The sequence below is a fragment of the Pteropus vampyrus genome, unplaced genomic scaffold (assembly GCF_000151845.1).
Source record: "Pteropus vampyrus isolate Shadow unplaced genomic scaffold, Pvam_2.0 Scaffold319, whole genome shotgun sequence".
NCBI classification, from domain to species: Eukaryota; Metazoa; Chordata; class Mammalia; order Chiroptera; family Pteropodidae; genus Pteropus; species Pteropus vampyrus.
In genome coordinates this window covers 529628-544689 of record NW_011889100.1, presented here as the reverse complement: position 1 = coordinate 544689, position 15062 = coordinate 529628, and the positions used below count along the sequence as shown (strand labels likewise).

The 15062-nt window shown below is 42.3% G+C and overlaps 1 protein-coding gene and 1 pseudogene across 1 annotated transcript in view; one reads left to right on the top strand and one right to left on the bottom strand.

The window, feature by feature from the left end:
* POGZ (pogo transposable element derived with ZNF domain) overlaps window positions 1-15062 on the top strand; it is a 40413-nt gene that overhangs the window by 17027 nt on the left and 8324 nt on the right. Inside the window, exons 4-11 of the mRNA XM_011377664.2 lie at window positions 4847-5022; window positions 5833-5941; window positions 7181-7471; window positions 7579-7770; window positions 9858-9964; window positions 10593-10930; window positions 11295-11449; window positions 14942-15042. Coding sequence (XP_011375966.1) covers window positions 4847-5022; window positions 5833-5941; window positions 7181-7471; window positions 7579-7770; window positions 9858-9964; window positions 10593-10930; window positions 11295-11449; window positions 14942-15042 — 1469 coding nt within the window. The remainder of the gene's footprint in view (window positions 1-4846; window positions 5023-5832; window positions 5942-7180; window positions 7472-7578; window positions 7771-9857; window positions 9965-10592; window positions 10931-11294; window positions 11450-14941; window positions 15043-15062) is intronic.
* Window positions 3742-3857, bottom strand: LOC111730554 (annotated as a pseudogene).

The following is a 15062-nucleotide window of genomic DNA, read 5'->3' as shown; positions in this document are numbered from 1 at the left end:
TGTTGATCATGGCCTGGTCCTAGATGGGGTGGTGTTCGTTTTATTGGTAAACTTCGTAACTTAAATTTATTTAACATATTTATGGATCAAATGTTAAAATATATTTAAGATGAATATTATTTTAAAAGAATAAATGGAATGGGAGGGGTGGACACAATTTTGTCCTAGACTCCAAAATACCTTTTGTTTCATGGAGAGTGATAGTTGGTTAAAAGAAAAACAATCTAATTTTTTCTTATACAATGGAGAAAGAATACGTTTTTTAAAACAAATGATACTAGGACAACTGGATACTTTTTCCACATTGAAAAAAAGTGAAGTGCCGCCTGTACCTCATATCATATACAGACATTAACTGTAGATGGTCAAAGACCTAAATGTAAGAGCTAAAGCTATGTAACTGTAAAACGCTTAGAAGCAAACACAGGTGTAAGTCTTTATGACCTTTGCTTAGGCATTGGCTTCTTAGATGGGGCACCAAAAGCATAAGAAACTACAGAAAAATTAGATAAATTGAACTTTATAAAAATTAAAACCTTTTATGTTTCAAAGGGCACAATCAAGAAAGTGAAAACATATAACCCGTAGAATGGGAGAAAAATTTTGCAAATAATATATTCAATAAGGGACTCGTATCTGGAATATATAAAGAACTAGTACAATCCAGTAATAAAAAGACAATCCAATTTTTAAATGGTAAAGGATCTGAATAGGCATTTCTCCAAAGAAGATATATAAATGGCCAATAAGCACATGAAAAGGTGCCCAACATCATTAGTTACTAAGGGAAATGCTTATCAAAAACACAAGGAGATACCACTTCATACCCACTAGGATGGCTGGAATCCAAAAGGTGATCAATAACAAGTATTGGTGATAATGTGGAGAAATTGGAACTCTCGTGTTGCTGATGAGAATGTAAAATGGTTGTGGCTGCTTTGGAAGATAGTTTGGCAGTTTCCCAAAAAGTTAAACGCAGAGTGATCATGTGACCCAGCAATTTTATTCTTAATACACCCAAGAGAATTGAAAACACGAATACTTGTGCACAGATGTTAGTAGCAACAGTATTTTTTATAGCCAAAAAGTGGAAACAACCTAAACTGTTGAATGGATAAACAAAATGTGGTATATATCTTATATCTCTACAAGGCAATATTATCAGGCCAGAAAAAGGGATGAAACACGGACATATGCTACAATATGAATGAAACTTGAAAACATAATGGTAAGCAAAAGAAATTAGGTACAAAAGGCCACATATTATATGACTCCATTTGTATGAAATGTCCAGAATAGGCAAATCCGTGGAGACGAGAGTAGATTAGTGGCCGTCAGGGCTGGAGGAGAGGAGAATGGGTAATAACTGCTGATGAGTGCAGGTTTCTTTTGGGGGTGATGAAAATGTTCTGAAATTAAGTAGTGGGGATAGTTGCACAAACCTTGCAAATATACTAAAAACCTCTGAATTGTACCCTTTATTTATTTTTTTAATTGTACCCTTTAAATGGGTGTTATGTATGGTATATGGATTATATATCAGTAAAACTGTATGTTTGTTTTAAGAATGCGTCAGGAATAAATTTTTCAAAAATTTTTGCAATTCTTTTTGCTCTTCTTCATAATCTATCACTCCTCATCAGAAAACTATTCCTATAGCTCTGATTATACTTTCGCATTGGAAAAAATCATGAAGTGAAATAAACCACTGCTTAATTCTGACCTGTGAAGGATGCGTATTTAACGTTATAATTTCTTACTGCGTAACTAGTGATGATTTTCAAGTCCACTTCAGCTCATTTCGACTCCATTTTAGCCCTCATATCTCTGGGGTTTAAAGCTGTGTAAGTAAACTTAATAACGGAAAAAAATCAAGACCTCCAGATTTGTAAAACGAACAGAACATACTGTGAAAGAAGCCGCTCTGAATCTTCTTTGCTCATTCGTCAGTTCATGGCTGGTACCCTAGCCTTACACATGAGCGTGAACTTAGAGGCAGGAGATTCGTTGGATCATTCTTTTAAAGCCTTTTTTTAAGCCTCCCAGTTCTCATTGCCTCTTTCATCCTCTGGAAATAGAACTTTGTGTGACCTTTGAATTGTCAGAATTTCTTTGAGGAAAGAATTAAGAAAAATGCAGAAATTATTTTTAAAAATTCATTAGAATTAGAATTGTTAGAATTCATTGAAATTCATTCAAAGAATTCATTAAAAATAATAAATAAGTAGATATCCTTTAATTTACCCAAAGTGACTTTTCATATGCTGGTTTTAGTTGAATTGTGAACCTAATTTCGACTTAGAAACCCACTTTTTTGTTTGCACTGTGTTTTTGAAAAAGCCCTGACAATCCACCAAAATTCAAACATGACCCTGATGTCAGAATATTTGCAGAAAACCCTCAGGTTGGCATTCTTTATAGTAGTAGGGTTTGTGCAGATTATATGGGAACCAGGCCTGCCTTTCAGACTTGCTAATGCTGGTTGATTTCACATAAATGCAAAACATTTCCATCGTTTTCTTCCTATATGTAGTTGAGATGTTGAGTCAGCGATTATCTTAAGAATTTAATCTTAGATAAATAACATTTTTTTTTTACCCAGGCAGTTAAATTAATGAATGGAAAATATTTGGTTTTGTTTAGTCAATATTTTTCAGCCATAAATTGTAAAGGAGTGAAAGAGATGGATGGGGAGGGACCCTATAGATTAAAAGAGACTTAAGAGAGAGGTCCTTCAGTTGCATATCTGTAGTGAATCTTTTATAACCCGTTTCAAACAAACTCTTTTAAAAAATCATTGACAGTCAGTTTGAATTCTAACTTGGTATTTGATATTAAAGAGTATTTACACATTTAACTTTATTGAATATAATGAACAAATATAACCGCAAGATCGAAGTGTACATAGTGATTTGATCTATATTGTGGAAGGATGCCTGCCGTCTAGTTAATTAACACATCCATCACCTCATATACTGACCTTGGTGGGGGAGTGAGAACATTTAAGTCCTACTCAACAAATTTCACTTCTATAATACAGTGTTATCACCTATAGTCACAGAATTATTATATTTTTAGGCATGATAATGGTGTTGACACTTTTTTTTTTTAAGTTCTTTTAGAGACATAATGAAATTTATAGATGAAATGATATGATCTGGAACTTGTTTCACAATGACATGGGAACTAGTAAGTGGGTGGGAGGTGCCGATGAAACAAGATATGCCATAAGTTGATAATTGTTGAAACTTGGTGCGGTGTTGGGTACATGGGGATTCATTTTAGTGTTCTAATTATATATATTTCTTATAACTTATCCATAATAAAATACTTAAATTTAAAATCTGTGTAGTCAATAAATTGTCAGCATAGTTAGCATAGATAGAACTTGGAATTTTTTGTTAATCTGTCAGCCTCAATTTCTAGTCTGCTGGCTCAGTAACTATGAGGGTCTGGTCCACCAATGGGCTCCCAGTTTCTGGGAGAATATGGGAGAAGCCACTGTTGGCCCATTAATAGCCACCTGCATAGCCACTCTGCTGGTCTAACTAAATTGGCAGCTGACGGCCGTGACTCCGTCTGTCAAGGAGAGCATACCGTTCAGAGGAGATCATCCCATTGTGAATTGAGGTAAAGTTGAGGCAGTGTTTCGTTTTAATCTTTGATTCAGGTATATTGATTGGCTCCCTGAAATTTTCTATCTAGTTTTTGTTTTATTATTATTTTATTTATTGTTATTTATGTCTATAGCACCTGGTCTTCCTAGGTGGCCTCCCATCCAAGTACTAACCAGGCCCGGCCCTGCTTAGCTTCTGAGATCAGACATCGGGCTTGTTCAGGGTGGCATGGCTGTAGACCATGGACCGTGGCTCCACTGGGGCGCAAACCCAGGACCTTCTGCGTATAAAGCAGACGTGTTAACTGCTACACTATGGAACCATGTCTTCTATCTAGTTTTGCAATATTCTTTGTAAATTAGGAAACGTAATATTAAGGATTTTTTAGTCAAGTGTAGTAGAGGACTTAAAAACATATACAAAATTGCTTTTCTCACAAATGAAAAAGAACTTAAAATATTTCAGTAACAATTAGCCCAGGTTATTAGTATTTATTATATTAATATTCATGACTGAGTCATTATCTCTTGAAATCATGTCATTTTTACTTGGCGTTGATTAGTTTTTGACTAGGACTTTTCCTCATCAGTCTTGACGGCAGAGGGAGAAGGTAGTTGGCCTGTCTCTGTGTTCCGTATCTGTACAAGGCAATGGTGGTTTAGTCTTGCATTTCTGAGATTTGACTCTCTCGGAAGAGATGTCATTCTTTAAATTCTATGTATTTGCCGAATTAATGTTCTTGATGAATGTTCTTTGTAAAAAGGTTAGGGTGCATCAGCAGCAAATTACATTCTGACAGAATAGGTTAAAATATAGTGTCTTTGTTTTTTTTAAGACAAAAGAACTTTTTCCTTTTTTTTTTTTTTTTCCAGGAAAAAGAAACATGTTATTTTGTTTCGCTGTTTTGGTATGGGAGATGATGCGTGCACACTTAGATAATTAGTCAGAGTGACAGCCACGTAGAAGTCTTACTGTGTTAAGACATGCCTGGTTAAGATGCCTAGGGGGGATGTTAGTGAACCTCCCCTACCTACCTGTTTTTCTGTTAGTTGTAGATTTGGGTGAAGCTTAAATTTTTGGTGAATTTGGTGACATTAAACCTGAGGTGAGTGACAGTCTTGGATATTTTGGTATCTGGGACACCATTTCTTATCTAAGATCATGTTTCTTATCAAATGTGAGTTTCTTTTCTCTTACATTCCTTTTTTCCTCTCTCTTTTACTCTTTAGCTGGCAATTCTTTGGTCCAGCAAGGTGGACAGCCACTCATCCTAACCCAGAATCCAGCCCCGGGTCTGGGCACAATGGTTAGTCAACCAGTATTGAGGCCTGTCCAGGTCATGCAGAATGCCAATCACGTGACTAGCTCCCCTGTGGCCTCGCAGCCAATATTCATCACCACACAGGTGAGTGGGACGGGTGCTGGGCCTTGGTAGGGAGGCGAAAAAGATCACGTGAACCCCGGAGGCTCCGCCTCAGAGCCTTTAACACCGTTGGAAGTGGCTCCAAATCCTGTTTTTACCTGGCCTTGTCCTCTGCTTCGTAAGGTGATGCTGACTTGCAGAAAGCCTAGCGTGCAGCGGGGGCGTTTCCTTCATGCCCCTTGGAGGGCTGTGAAGTGATTTGATGAGGTTTGGGCGGAACTTAGTGGGAAAGCTTCACCCTTGGCCCTCACGGTGTCTCACCCTTTGCTTGGGCTATTTTTCTTAAAATGGGGTGAATTAGTTGATTTCTGGAAAATGTATATGAAATCGGTAAAGTGCAGGCAGATCTTTGGAGAAGGCAGACGGATGACTTACTCGCCGTGCGAGGTGAGTCGAAGTGGGAAGCCCGCTGCCGAACACGGGGTGCAAGGCAGTATGTTGAGTCACTGCAGTGAATGTCATTAGTGTCGGGTTTTTTTTAACTTCTACATCTTTCGCAGTTTACAGGTCAGTCTCTGGATGAGATTTTTAAGCTGAGGTTTTCTTAAGACAGGAAGTAGGTTTTCATTTTTGTTCATGTGCACCAAAGCTTATTCTCCATTTTGGTATTTTATCACTCGGAAGTTTGCTAGAATTCCTAAATTTCTACATCTCAGTCATTTAAAAGCTCTCATTCTAGAGAAGGAACCATTAGATAAAGGCATGGGGATTTTTTTGGATGTGGGTCTCACTGCAGTCTCTGCTAGCATTAGCGGGTCTCCATGTTAAAGATCATTTTGCTTTTTAATGCAGGGATTTCCTGTAAGAAATGTCCGACCTGTACAAAATGCAATGAATCAGGTTGGGATTGTGCTGAACGTACAGCAAGGCCAAACGGTTAGACCAATCACACTAGTCCCAGGTAAGGAAAAATGTCTGTCCACGTGGAATAAACCTGCATCCAGATTTGTTTTTATTGTCTCAAAGTACTCTAGGTCATTTACAAAGTGTATTTAAGCCCAGCTTTTTGAAAACTGTTTCTAACCTTTGGCCAGGGTGGTGGTTTGATTTATATATTTTTTTAACTTTTTACCACCCTTCATGAGGTAATAAAACAGGTTTATATAGTCATTTTTTTGCTTCTCATGTTTTAATCAGCATTTAAGTTTTTATCTTGAAGGGATGTTATTAATGCAATCTTGAAAATTCTGTATTCCTTATAATTCTACTTGTATACATAGTGGGATTATAAACTTACATCGCTTTAATTTTATGGCATAGATTTTGGATATAAATTAACCAAATGATATATCTTTTGAAGATAAATATTGCCAATGACTAGTATTTTTTTTTTTTTTTTAAGAAACTGAAGTGAAAGGTCATTCTTTAAAAATTTTGTAATTTCCCCTTAGCTTTTTATTTAGTGTCTAAGTTTACCACAATTCAGAGCAATATCTTAGTTTAGTTGTTGTAAGGGTGTCTCTGTAGCTTGTCCTCCTCAATTTTTTGTTCTCAGAGCCCACAGGGTGTTTTTGTTTTGGGGTTGTTTTTTTTTTTGGCCTTTGGCCTGTTGAGCTTGTGCTACCTAGTTCTGATATTTCTTAAATAAATGTCAGTGGAATTGTCTATAGCTGAGCCAGGAGACTCTCGTCTTTGGGAGAGCCTAGTAGAGTTGCATAGTTGGTCTTCTATTTGAGTTTACGTAAGAGAATGGAAGACTCCTTTAGTATTCTGAGAGGGAAAGATTGCTTTTTTCAGGACCAAGTCCGCCCTTTGGGCTCGTGCATACCCGTACTACCTCCTGCTCTCTACCTATTCTTTTCTCTTCCGGTACCAAGGTCAAGCTACTCCCGACTGCATTCGTAGTATAGAAAAGGCAGCGTGGGGAGCTGTTTGGGGAGGAGTCGATGGGTATCTTTTTTCTTCAGTTGAATGTTTTCAGGGCTGGATATCTAAGCTCATTGCTTTTGCCAGCTTGGACACCAGTTACTTTCTTAGATATCAGCATCCATGCTACTCTTGGTAACTTCCAATGAGGCCGCCAATCCATTTGGGGAAATAATCTTTTCCTATTCCAATATTTCCAGTAAGGATGGGGGAATGTATTACAGGTGAGCTTCTTGACCAAGATTTGGTACTTTTGTTTGTCTCTCTTTCGAAGCCCCAGGTACCCAGTTTGTGAAGCCGACAGTGGGAGTCCCCCAGGTGTTCTCTCAGATGGCCCCTGTGAGACCCGGCTCCACGATGCCCGTGCGACCCACCACCAACACCTTCACCACCGTCATCCCAGCCACGCTCACCATTCGGAGCACCGTCCCGCAGTCCCAGGCCCAGCAGACCAAGTCCACTCCCAGTACTTCCACCACCCCCACCGCCACGCCACCGACCTCGCTGGGGCAGCTAGCCGTCCAGCCTCCGGGCCAGTCCAACCAGACCCCGAATCCCAAGCTAGGTGAGGCGTGGGAAGGGGAGATGGCAGAGCTGGGACGGGTGGTGGGCGGAGAACAGGCGATTATCACTTGGCCAACATAGCTCCCTCCTTCCCCTCTCCACCTGCAGTGAGCATTACCAGCTTTGTCACTGTGAAGCGACCTGGGGTTACAGGTGAAAATAGCAATGAAGTGGCCAAACTGGTGAATACCCTTAACACCATCCCTTCCCTGGGCCAGAGTCCCGGGCCGATGGTGGTGTCCAACAACAGCTCTGCCCATGGCTCTCAGAGAACCAGCGGACCTGAGTCTTCAATGAAAGGTACAATAACCTGAAAGACTCTGAGCAGCCGGTCATTTAGAAACATTAATACATGTTGTGTCAGAACTCTACTGTGGCGTAGAGGAATCAAATAAGACATAGTTGCTACAATCTGTTCTCACAGAAACTTTAGTGAAGGGGATAGCCGCTTGTGGACAGAATAACTGAGTCGCCTCCAAGGAATTCTGCAGTCGTGCTTTGCAGATCAGTGGAATGAATGGATTGATCGGGTATGGGTGGGGCAGTCAAAGGATGGCTTCGTGGAGGAAGTGGATATCCAAACAAGGTTTTAAAGGCGGAATTTGGTGGAACGGTTTTCGGGTATAGAAGGATGTGATGAGCGTGAGCATTTTCAACAGTCTATATCGGGGTCGGCAAACCTTTCTGTAAAGCACCATGTGCACAATAAGATCTGTGTTACAGCTCCTCAGCTTTGCCGCTGGGATGCACCAGCCGCCACAGACAGTGTATAAATGAATGAGCCTGACTGCGCTCCACCAGAGCTACTTACGGACTCCGAATTTTGAATTTCATATAATTTTTATGTGTCAGAAGATCTTACTCTTCTTTTGCTTTTCTTTCAACCATTTAAAACTTAAAAACCTGTAACAAATGGTGTTGGGAAAACTGGATATCCACATGAAAAAAAATGAAGTTGGAGCTGTATAATTACCATATATAAAAATTAACTCAGTGAATCAAAGACCTAAACATAAGAGCTAAAACTCTGAAACTTAGAAGAAAACACAGGGGGAAAGCTTCATGACATTGGATTTGGCAATGATTTCTTGCATGTGACACCAGAAACACGGGCAACAAAAGAAAAAATAGATAAACAAGACTACATCGAAATTAAAATCTTTAGGGCATCAAAGGACACTGAAAAGGCAGCCCACTGAAAGGGAGAAAATATTGCAAACCACGTATCTGATGAGGGGTTAGTAGCCAGAATATATAAAGAACTTCTGCAGCTCAACAACAGAACAAACAACCCAATTTAAAAATGGGCAAAGGAGTTGAATAGACATTTCTCCAAAGAAGATATACTATACAGATGGCCATTAAGTCCATGAAAAGATGCTAAATATCACTAATAATTGGGGAAACGGAAATCAAAACCACAGTGAGCTGCCACCTCACACCCGTTAGGATGGCCGTTACCCAAAAGACAATAACGGGTGTTGGCAGAGATGTGGAAAAACCGAAACCCTTGTGCAGTGCTGGTGGGAATATCCAATGGCATGATTTTTACTACTGATATTTCTATTTACTACAAAACAGTAAACATAAAGCTACCATGTGACCCAGCAGTTCCCCTTCTGGGTATATACCCAAGAATGGAAAGCAGGGACCCAAACAGATACTTGCACGCCCCTGTTCGTAGCATTATCTGTAATAGCCAAAAGGTGGAAGCATTGCAAATATCCATCAACCTGTGAATGGATAAACAAAATGTAGTACGTGTACACACGATGGTGTATTGTTCAGCCTAAAAAGGAGATTCTGACACATGCTACAGCATTCACGACCTCGAGGACATTATGCTATGCTAAGTGATCTGGTCACTAAAGGACAAGTACTCTGTGATCCACTTGAATGAGGTACCTTGAACAGTCAAATTCATAGAGAGACAGAGTAGAATGGTGGTTGTGGGGACAGGAGGTGGAGAGTCGTTTAATGGGTGTCAGTCAGTATTGCAGATGAAAAGACTTCTGGCGACTGCTGGCACAGCTGGGTGCCTACTTAACACAGCCGGACTGTACACTTAGAATTGGTTAAGAAATAAACTGTATATTATGTATATTTAAGCACAATTAAAGAAAAAACTAACAGCAAAAAAATAAAGCCACTCTTGGCTCATGGGCCATACAGAAACCGGCGGCTGGCTGGCTTTGGTCTGTGAGCCTTGGTTTGCTGACCTTGGCCTTGACTTAGAGGAGCAGGGCAGGCGCCTGCCTCCCTGTTGTCTCTCAGGCTTGTTCACCAACCGCGATGTGCCTCCCAGGGAGTGTGCACCCTTTCCCAGAAGGCCAGTAACCCTTGTCTAGTACCTTATTAATCTCATCAATGTTTCTCACTTCTTCCAGTGACCTCTTCTGTCCCCGTGTTTGACCTCCAAGATGGCGGGCGGAAGATTTGCCCACGATGCAGCGCTCAGTTCCGCGTGACCGAAGCTCTGAGAGGGCACATGTGTGTAAGTGGTCCCGCCCGCGGAGGCTGCACCCACTCACTGCGAAGCGGGCCCCAGACCGGCTCGGAAGCTTTCTAAAGGGTCACTTTCTCTTTGGGGTTGTCTTAGAAGAGTGATGCCCTTCGGATCGTGATAGGATGCGTGTAAAGACCCTCAGATTCATCAGAACCCATATAGTCTTAATTTCTAGGTTGTAGATTTTCGAACCGCCCTGGGGCCAGGTTCATTAGATAATTGGAACTCAAACCAAGTTGGCCTCAGTTCATTTTCTACTCACCGTGTCATTGACCGAATCGGGAGCCGTTAGCCCGATTCCATTTCTGGCCTTTTTGCTTTTAGTCTGGATGCAAAGGTCGGAGCTTCCTCAGGGGGCTCGGAGCCAGGTTATGCTAGTGAGTGGTTAAGGAGCTGAGGCAGGAGGGAGAAGTGTAAGGTACGGCATTCGGATGGCCAATGTCTGTATCCATACACACTAGAAAGAGAGAGACTGGGGGACACTGGGAAACTGAAGGGTGGAAGCTGGCGGGATTACCTAGAACCAGACTTACCAGGGAATGTTGGTGAGGCGTGGGGGTTAGACACCCTCGACCCCAGGGTGACCAGAATGATGGGATGTCTTCCTTTTTTCTAGTACTGTTGCCCGGAGATGGTTGAATACCAGAAGAAAGGGAAGTCTCTGGATTCCGAACCCAGCGTCCCGTCGGCAGCGAAGCCCCCATCCCCCGAGAAGACGACTCCTGTTGCTTCCACGCCGTCTTCGACACCAATCCCTGCGCTGTCCCCACCTGCCAAAGCACCAGAGCCGAACGAGGCCGTGGGCGACGCTGCCCAGACCAAGCTCATCATGCTGGTCGATGACTTCTACTACGGACGGGACGGCGGCAAAGTGGCCCAGCTCACGAACTTCCCCAAGGTCGCCACATCTTTCCGGTGCCCACACTGTACCAAAAGGCTAAAAAACAACATTCGGTAAGTGTCAGGGAGCCTTGGACGTTACCTCGGACAGAGGAAGACTGGCCTTTCCTTGTATGTTCAGGTCTGTCTCTTGGGAGAATGGTCCTGTCACCCCGTCTTGCTAAGGGTTATCGTGAACTCAACAGCTGGTGCTAAAGAAACAAGTGTCGTGGTAAATAAGAGGACTTTGGGCAGAGTGAGGGAGACAGTGTGTCTCCTTCCACGGCACCCTGTTAGTGTCAGGAAGCCTTTTCTGGGTTCCCCAACAGGAAGTTGGGGGAGCGGGGAGCAGATAAGGGCTGTTCTGTGATTCTGCTGTCTCATGTCTCCAAGGCTACTGATTTTATGTATGTTTTCTGTACTTTGTGCTGTGCTACAGATTCATGAACCATATGAAACACCACGTAGAACTCGATCAGCAGAATGGTGAGGTGGATGGTCACACCATCTGCCAGCACTGCTATCGCCAGTTTTCCACTCCCTTCCAGCTCCAGTGCCACTTGGAAAATGTTCATAGTCCCTATGAATCGACTAGTAAGTTGGGAAACTCTTAAACTCCACGGTATGCTCAGCTCTTTGTCACGGTGGCTCCAAGGGGAGCCAGCGCGTTTGCTGTGTGTGGATACCGCTGTGAAAGCAGCTCTTGGCATGTTTGATGTCAGTTCCTTAGTTCACTCGCCCTCTTATCTTACAAGCCTGACTTCCGTTCTGTTCAGTGTGAATTCAGTGCTGGATCCTGCATTAATAGGGGCTCAGGTTCAGGACCCCTGAGGAGAGATATGCGGAATGTATTGCCTAAATCCTTTATAGCGGGAGCGTCTGTATTCAGATCTGTTTCAGTTAGTCCCTCGATAGGCTTTATGTAGAATAAAACGTGGTATTGTAAAGCGCTTTACCATCGAGACAGTGTCTTCAGTGAAATATGAGTTGGACTGTCGTCCGCATTGTACAGCGTACAGATGAGGGAATGTAGGCTGAACACAAGCTCAGGAAAACTAAGTCATCTGCGTAAGAGCATACACTTCTAGTAAGGTGACATTATGAGAATTCGAGCCCAATCTTGTAGAATATTTCTTGTGTCTTTCAAGGGATTTCTTTTTTTGTTGAAGAGACAAAAACTGTGTAACTAGGAAAATGTGAGAACAACACAGAATGTTACAATCATGTGCTTTGGTGATACCAATAGTAGATAAAATAGCTCAGAGACGGGAAGAGGCCCCTGTGGCCAGATGTCACAGAAGGTCGTGCTTAGATTTGAGGGTCTTAAATACAAGAAGGGTCACGATCGATGGGAAGAAGTACGAAAAGCTTTTAGGTGACAGCACAAGCAAATGCGTAAAGGCTGGAGAGACGCGTGTGACCTCGGTACTTCCGCTGCAAGTTAAACACCTTGACTAGAAACACTGAGGACGTGTTCCGTGTCCTCTGAGAGGCCAGCGGGCCCGGGACCTGAGCGCTCTGCTGCTCAGCATCTCCCGGTCCCTGGCTCGTAGACAGCGGCTGTGGTCGTCTCGTCTCGGGCGTTGCATTCAGACGCAGCTGTGCGGGTGGAGCAGAGACCGCATCCTCCCGCGTCTTTCCCGAGTCTTTCCTACAACACGGACTTGCGTTCCCTTTGTCCCTCCCTGGCCTGGGTCGTGTTGGCAGGAGTGGGCTTGTCGCCAGCGGCTTACCCTGCTTCTGGTCAGTGGAAATACGGTGTCAGCTTTACCTGCAACTTTTCAGCAGCCATTTTAAATAAAGTAAAAGAGTGAAATGATTTTAATGGTTTTTATTTAATTCAACACATTCAAAGTATAATCATTTCAGCTTATAATCAAAGTTACAAAATTAATGAGATATTTATCTTTTTTACACTGTAAACCAGATTTTTAATGCTGAGATGAGTTTGCGGTTACAGATAATTGCTAGACTTAGTGTGATAATCACATTTAAGATACATAAATGTTGAATCACTATATCGTACACTTGAAACTAATATAATATATACCAATTGTACATAAATTTTTTAAAACAGATTTTTTTGAAATCTGGTATACGCTCACAGCACATCTCAGTTTGGGCTCAGCGCGTTTTAGGTGTTTGCTGACCACCTGTGCTGCCGGTTGTCATATTGGACAGTGGACTTTGGAACTCGGGCTTGCTCGTGTGGGAGTAGAGAGGGCATCAGAATCAGCCGTCATAACCCTGCGGTTAGTGGCAGAGCAGCCAGCTTGGTGTAGGCCGGGCCCCGGATTCTCCACGGCCAGCACGTGTCAGGGTAGCCACTGCGGAAAATCAGTCAGCTCTCCCCTGGAGTTTTCCCGCACCAGCTTCTCCCCCGGAGGACATGCGAAAGGCTACTAGAAATCTCGAAAGTCCACTGACGTCTTAGGTTCCTATCTCACCGATTTCCTAGCATGGTCTTTGTGCATTAGAAATTGCCCGATAAATGTAATTGTCATTGACGTTGTGTGACAGTCGTAACAGCTGAGCTGATAACATAGGTTGTAGGAAAAGCCTTTGAGGTTGAACGAGATTGCCCAGGGAAAACGTGCAGAATACGCAAGGCTCGGACAGAAGGTTGGAAGACACCAGTGCTTAAATGTGTTCTAGAAAAGAACAAAACGGATTAAAGAAATGAGCGAAGGGATTGGAGAGGAGAGGAGAGGAGAACGGGCGGAAAGGCTGTCATGTCCGCGTTGCCGTGTTCCAGACACTTCCCGCTAGCGCCCCTCCGTGCCTTCGCATTCCGCTCCCGGCCCCTCTGTCTGCAAAGCCCTGATCCTCTCAGGGCTCAGCTCACACGTGCACAGCTTCTCCTCATTCGTCGAGGCAGGAGTTTTTATCTCTCTATCCATGCCCTTGTGGCACCTCATGTACCTCTAGGCTGTGGTTCTGAACGGGTTGCAGACCCCTTTGAGAATAAGGACAAAACTCGTGATTCCTCTTCTCAGAAAAACAGACATTTTTTTCTTCTGCAAATAATTTCAGAGGATACCTGCATTTCCTGAGACCTCTTACCTGGACCTCAAATGAAAAACCTCGTTTTTTCGTTTGTTTTACTTTAAGGAATTACCTCAACTTCACTCATCTTTTGCGGGGGCAGGGGTTGGACATTGTCCAGCAAGTGCTCAAAGCTTCAAATTTACAATTTCCATAGTTGCAAAAACTTGAAAATAATTCCACTGACAATAAGAAAAAATCCAAATAATTATCTTTATTATCCTTACGTAATTCAAAATATGTAGCATTTAAGATTTTTACCAAAAATTCAGAATTGCAACCTTATAAGCGTCACAAAATGGCCAGTTACAAAGTTGAGTTATCTCAAGTTTGTTAATACTATAATAACACAATAACTCATAACACGGTAAAAACTTATGTTAGTGATTATTTTTTGAGGACAAATTCTTATTTATACTCATTTAGTAGATAGTCAGTAAATGTTGAATTATTCATAGGAGATAATTATTGTCTATTTTTGAGCAGAGGAATGACATAAAATAGTATTTTGAAAGAATTCATTTGTCAGTGGTATGAAAAAATAGACACTATATTTATTAGAGAGATAGGAGGTATTGGAAGTTGGCTGATTAGCAGTAGGAAGTCATGTGGGCTTCTACGTTTTTGCCTGCGAGAATGGAGAAGTGACAATTCCTAAGTGCGTTTTGAAATAATCGTGACAGAACATGGGTCTGGAGTCAGATAGTACCTAAACTTTGAGCTCAGAAGGAGGTGGGGCTGTTAGAAGGGAAACCGTGGGAAGCAGGAGGGTGCTTCTCTAAGCCAGAGGTGATGATAGCATGTCCAATTCAGAAGTTCAGGGTCCAGAATGGGGCTTCGGTAAGAAGTCGAGCTAGAGACTAGGTTAGTTGGCATCAGCAACACAGATGTTAAGGTGGAAACCGTTTTAAAGGATAGAAAAGACCTAATGATATCTAGACTATTGAAAATGGAGATTCAGAAATCACAGGAAATACAATGAGTCAGGAGGACCATGGTCTTGTTTTCAGGCGGATTTATTCATTGTTTTTCTTCTTCCAGCCAAGTGCAAGATCTGCGAGTGGGCGTTCGAGAGCGAGCCGCTCTTCCTGCAGCACATGAAGGACACTCATAAGCCTGGCGAGATGCCGTACGTTTGCCAGGTGCGGCCTTTGTTCCCTTT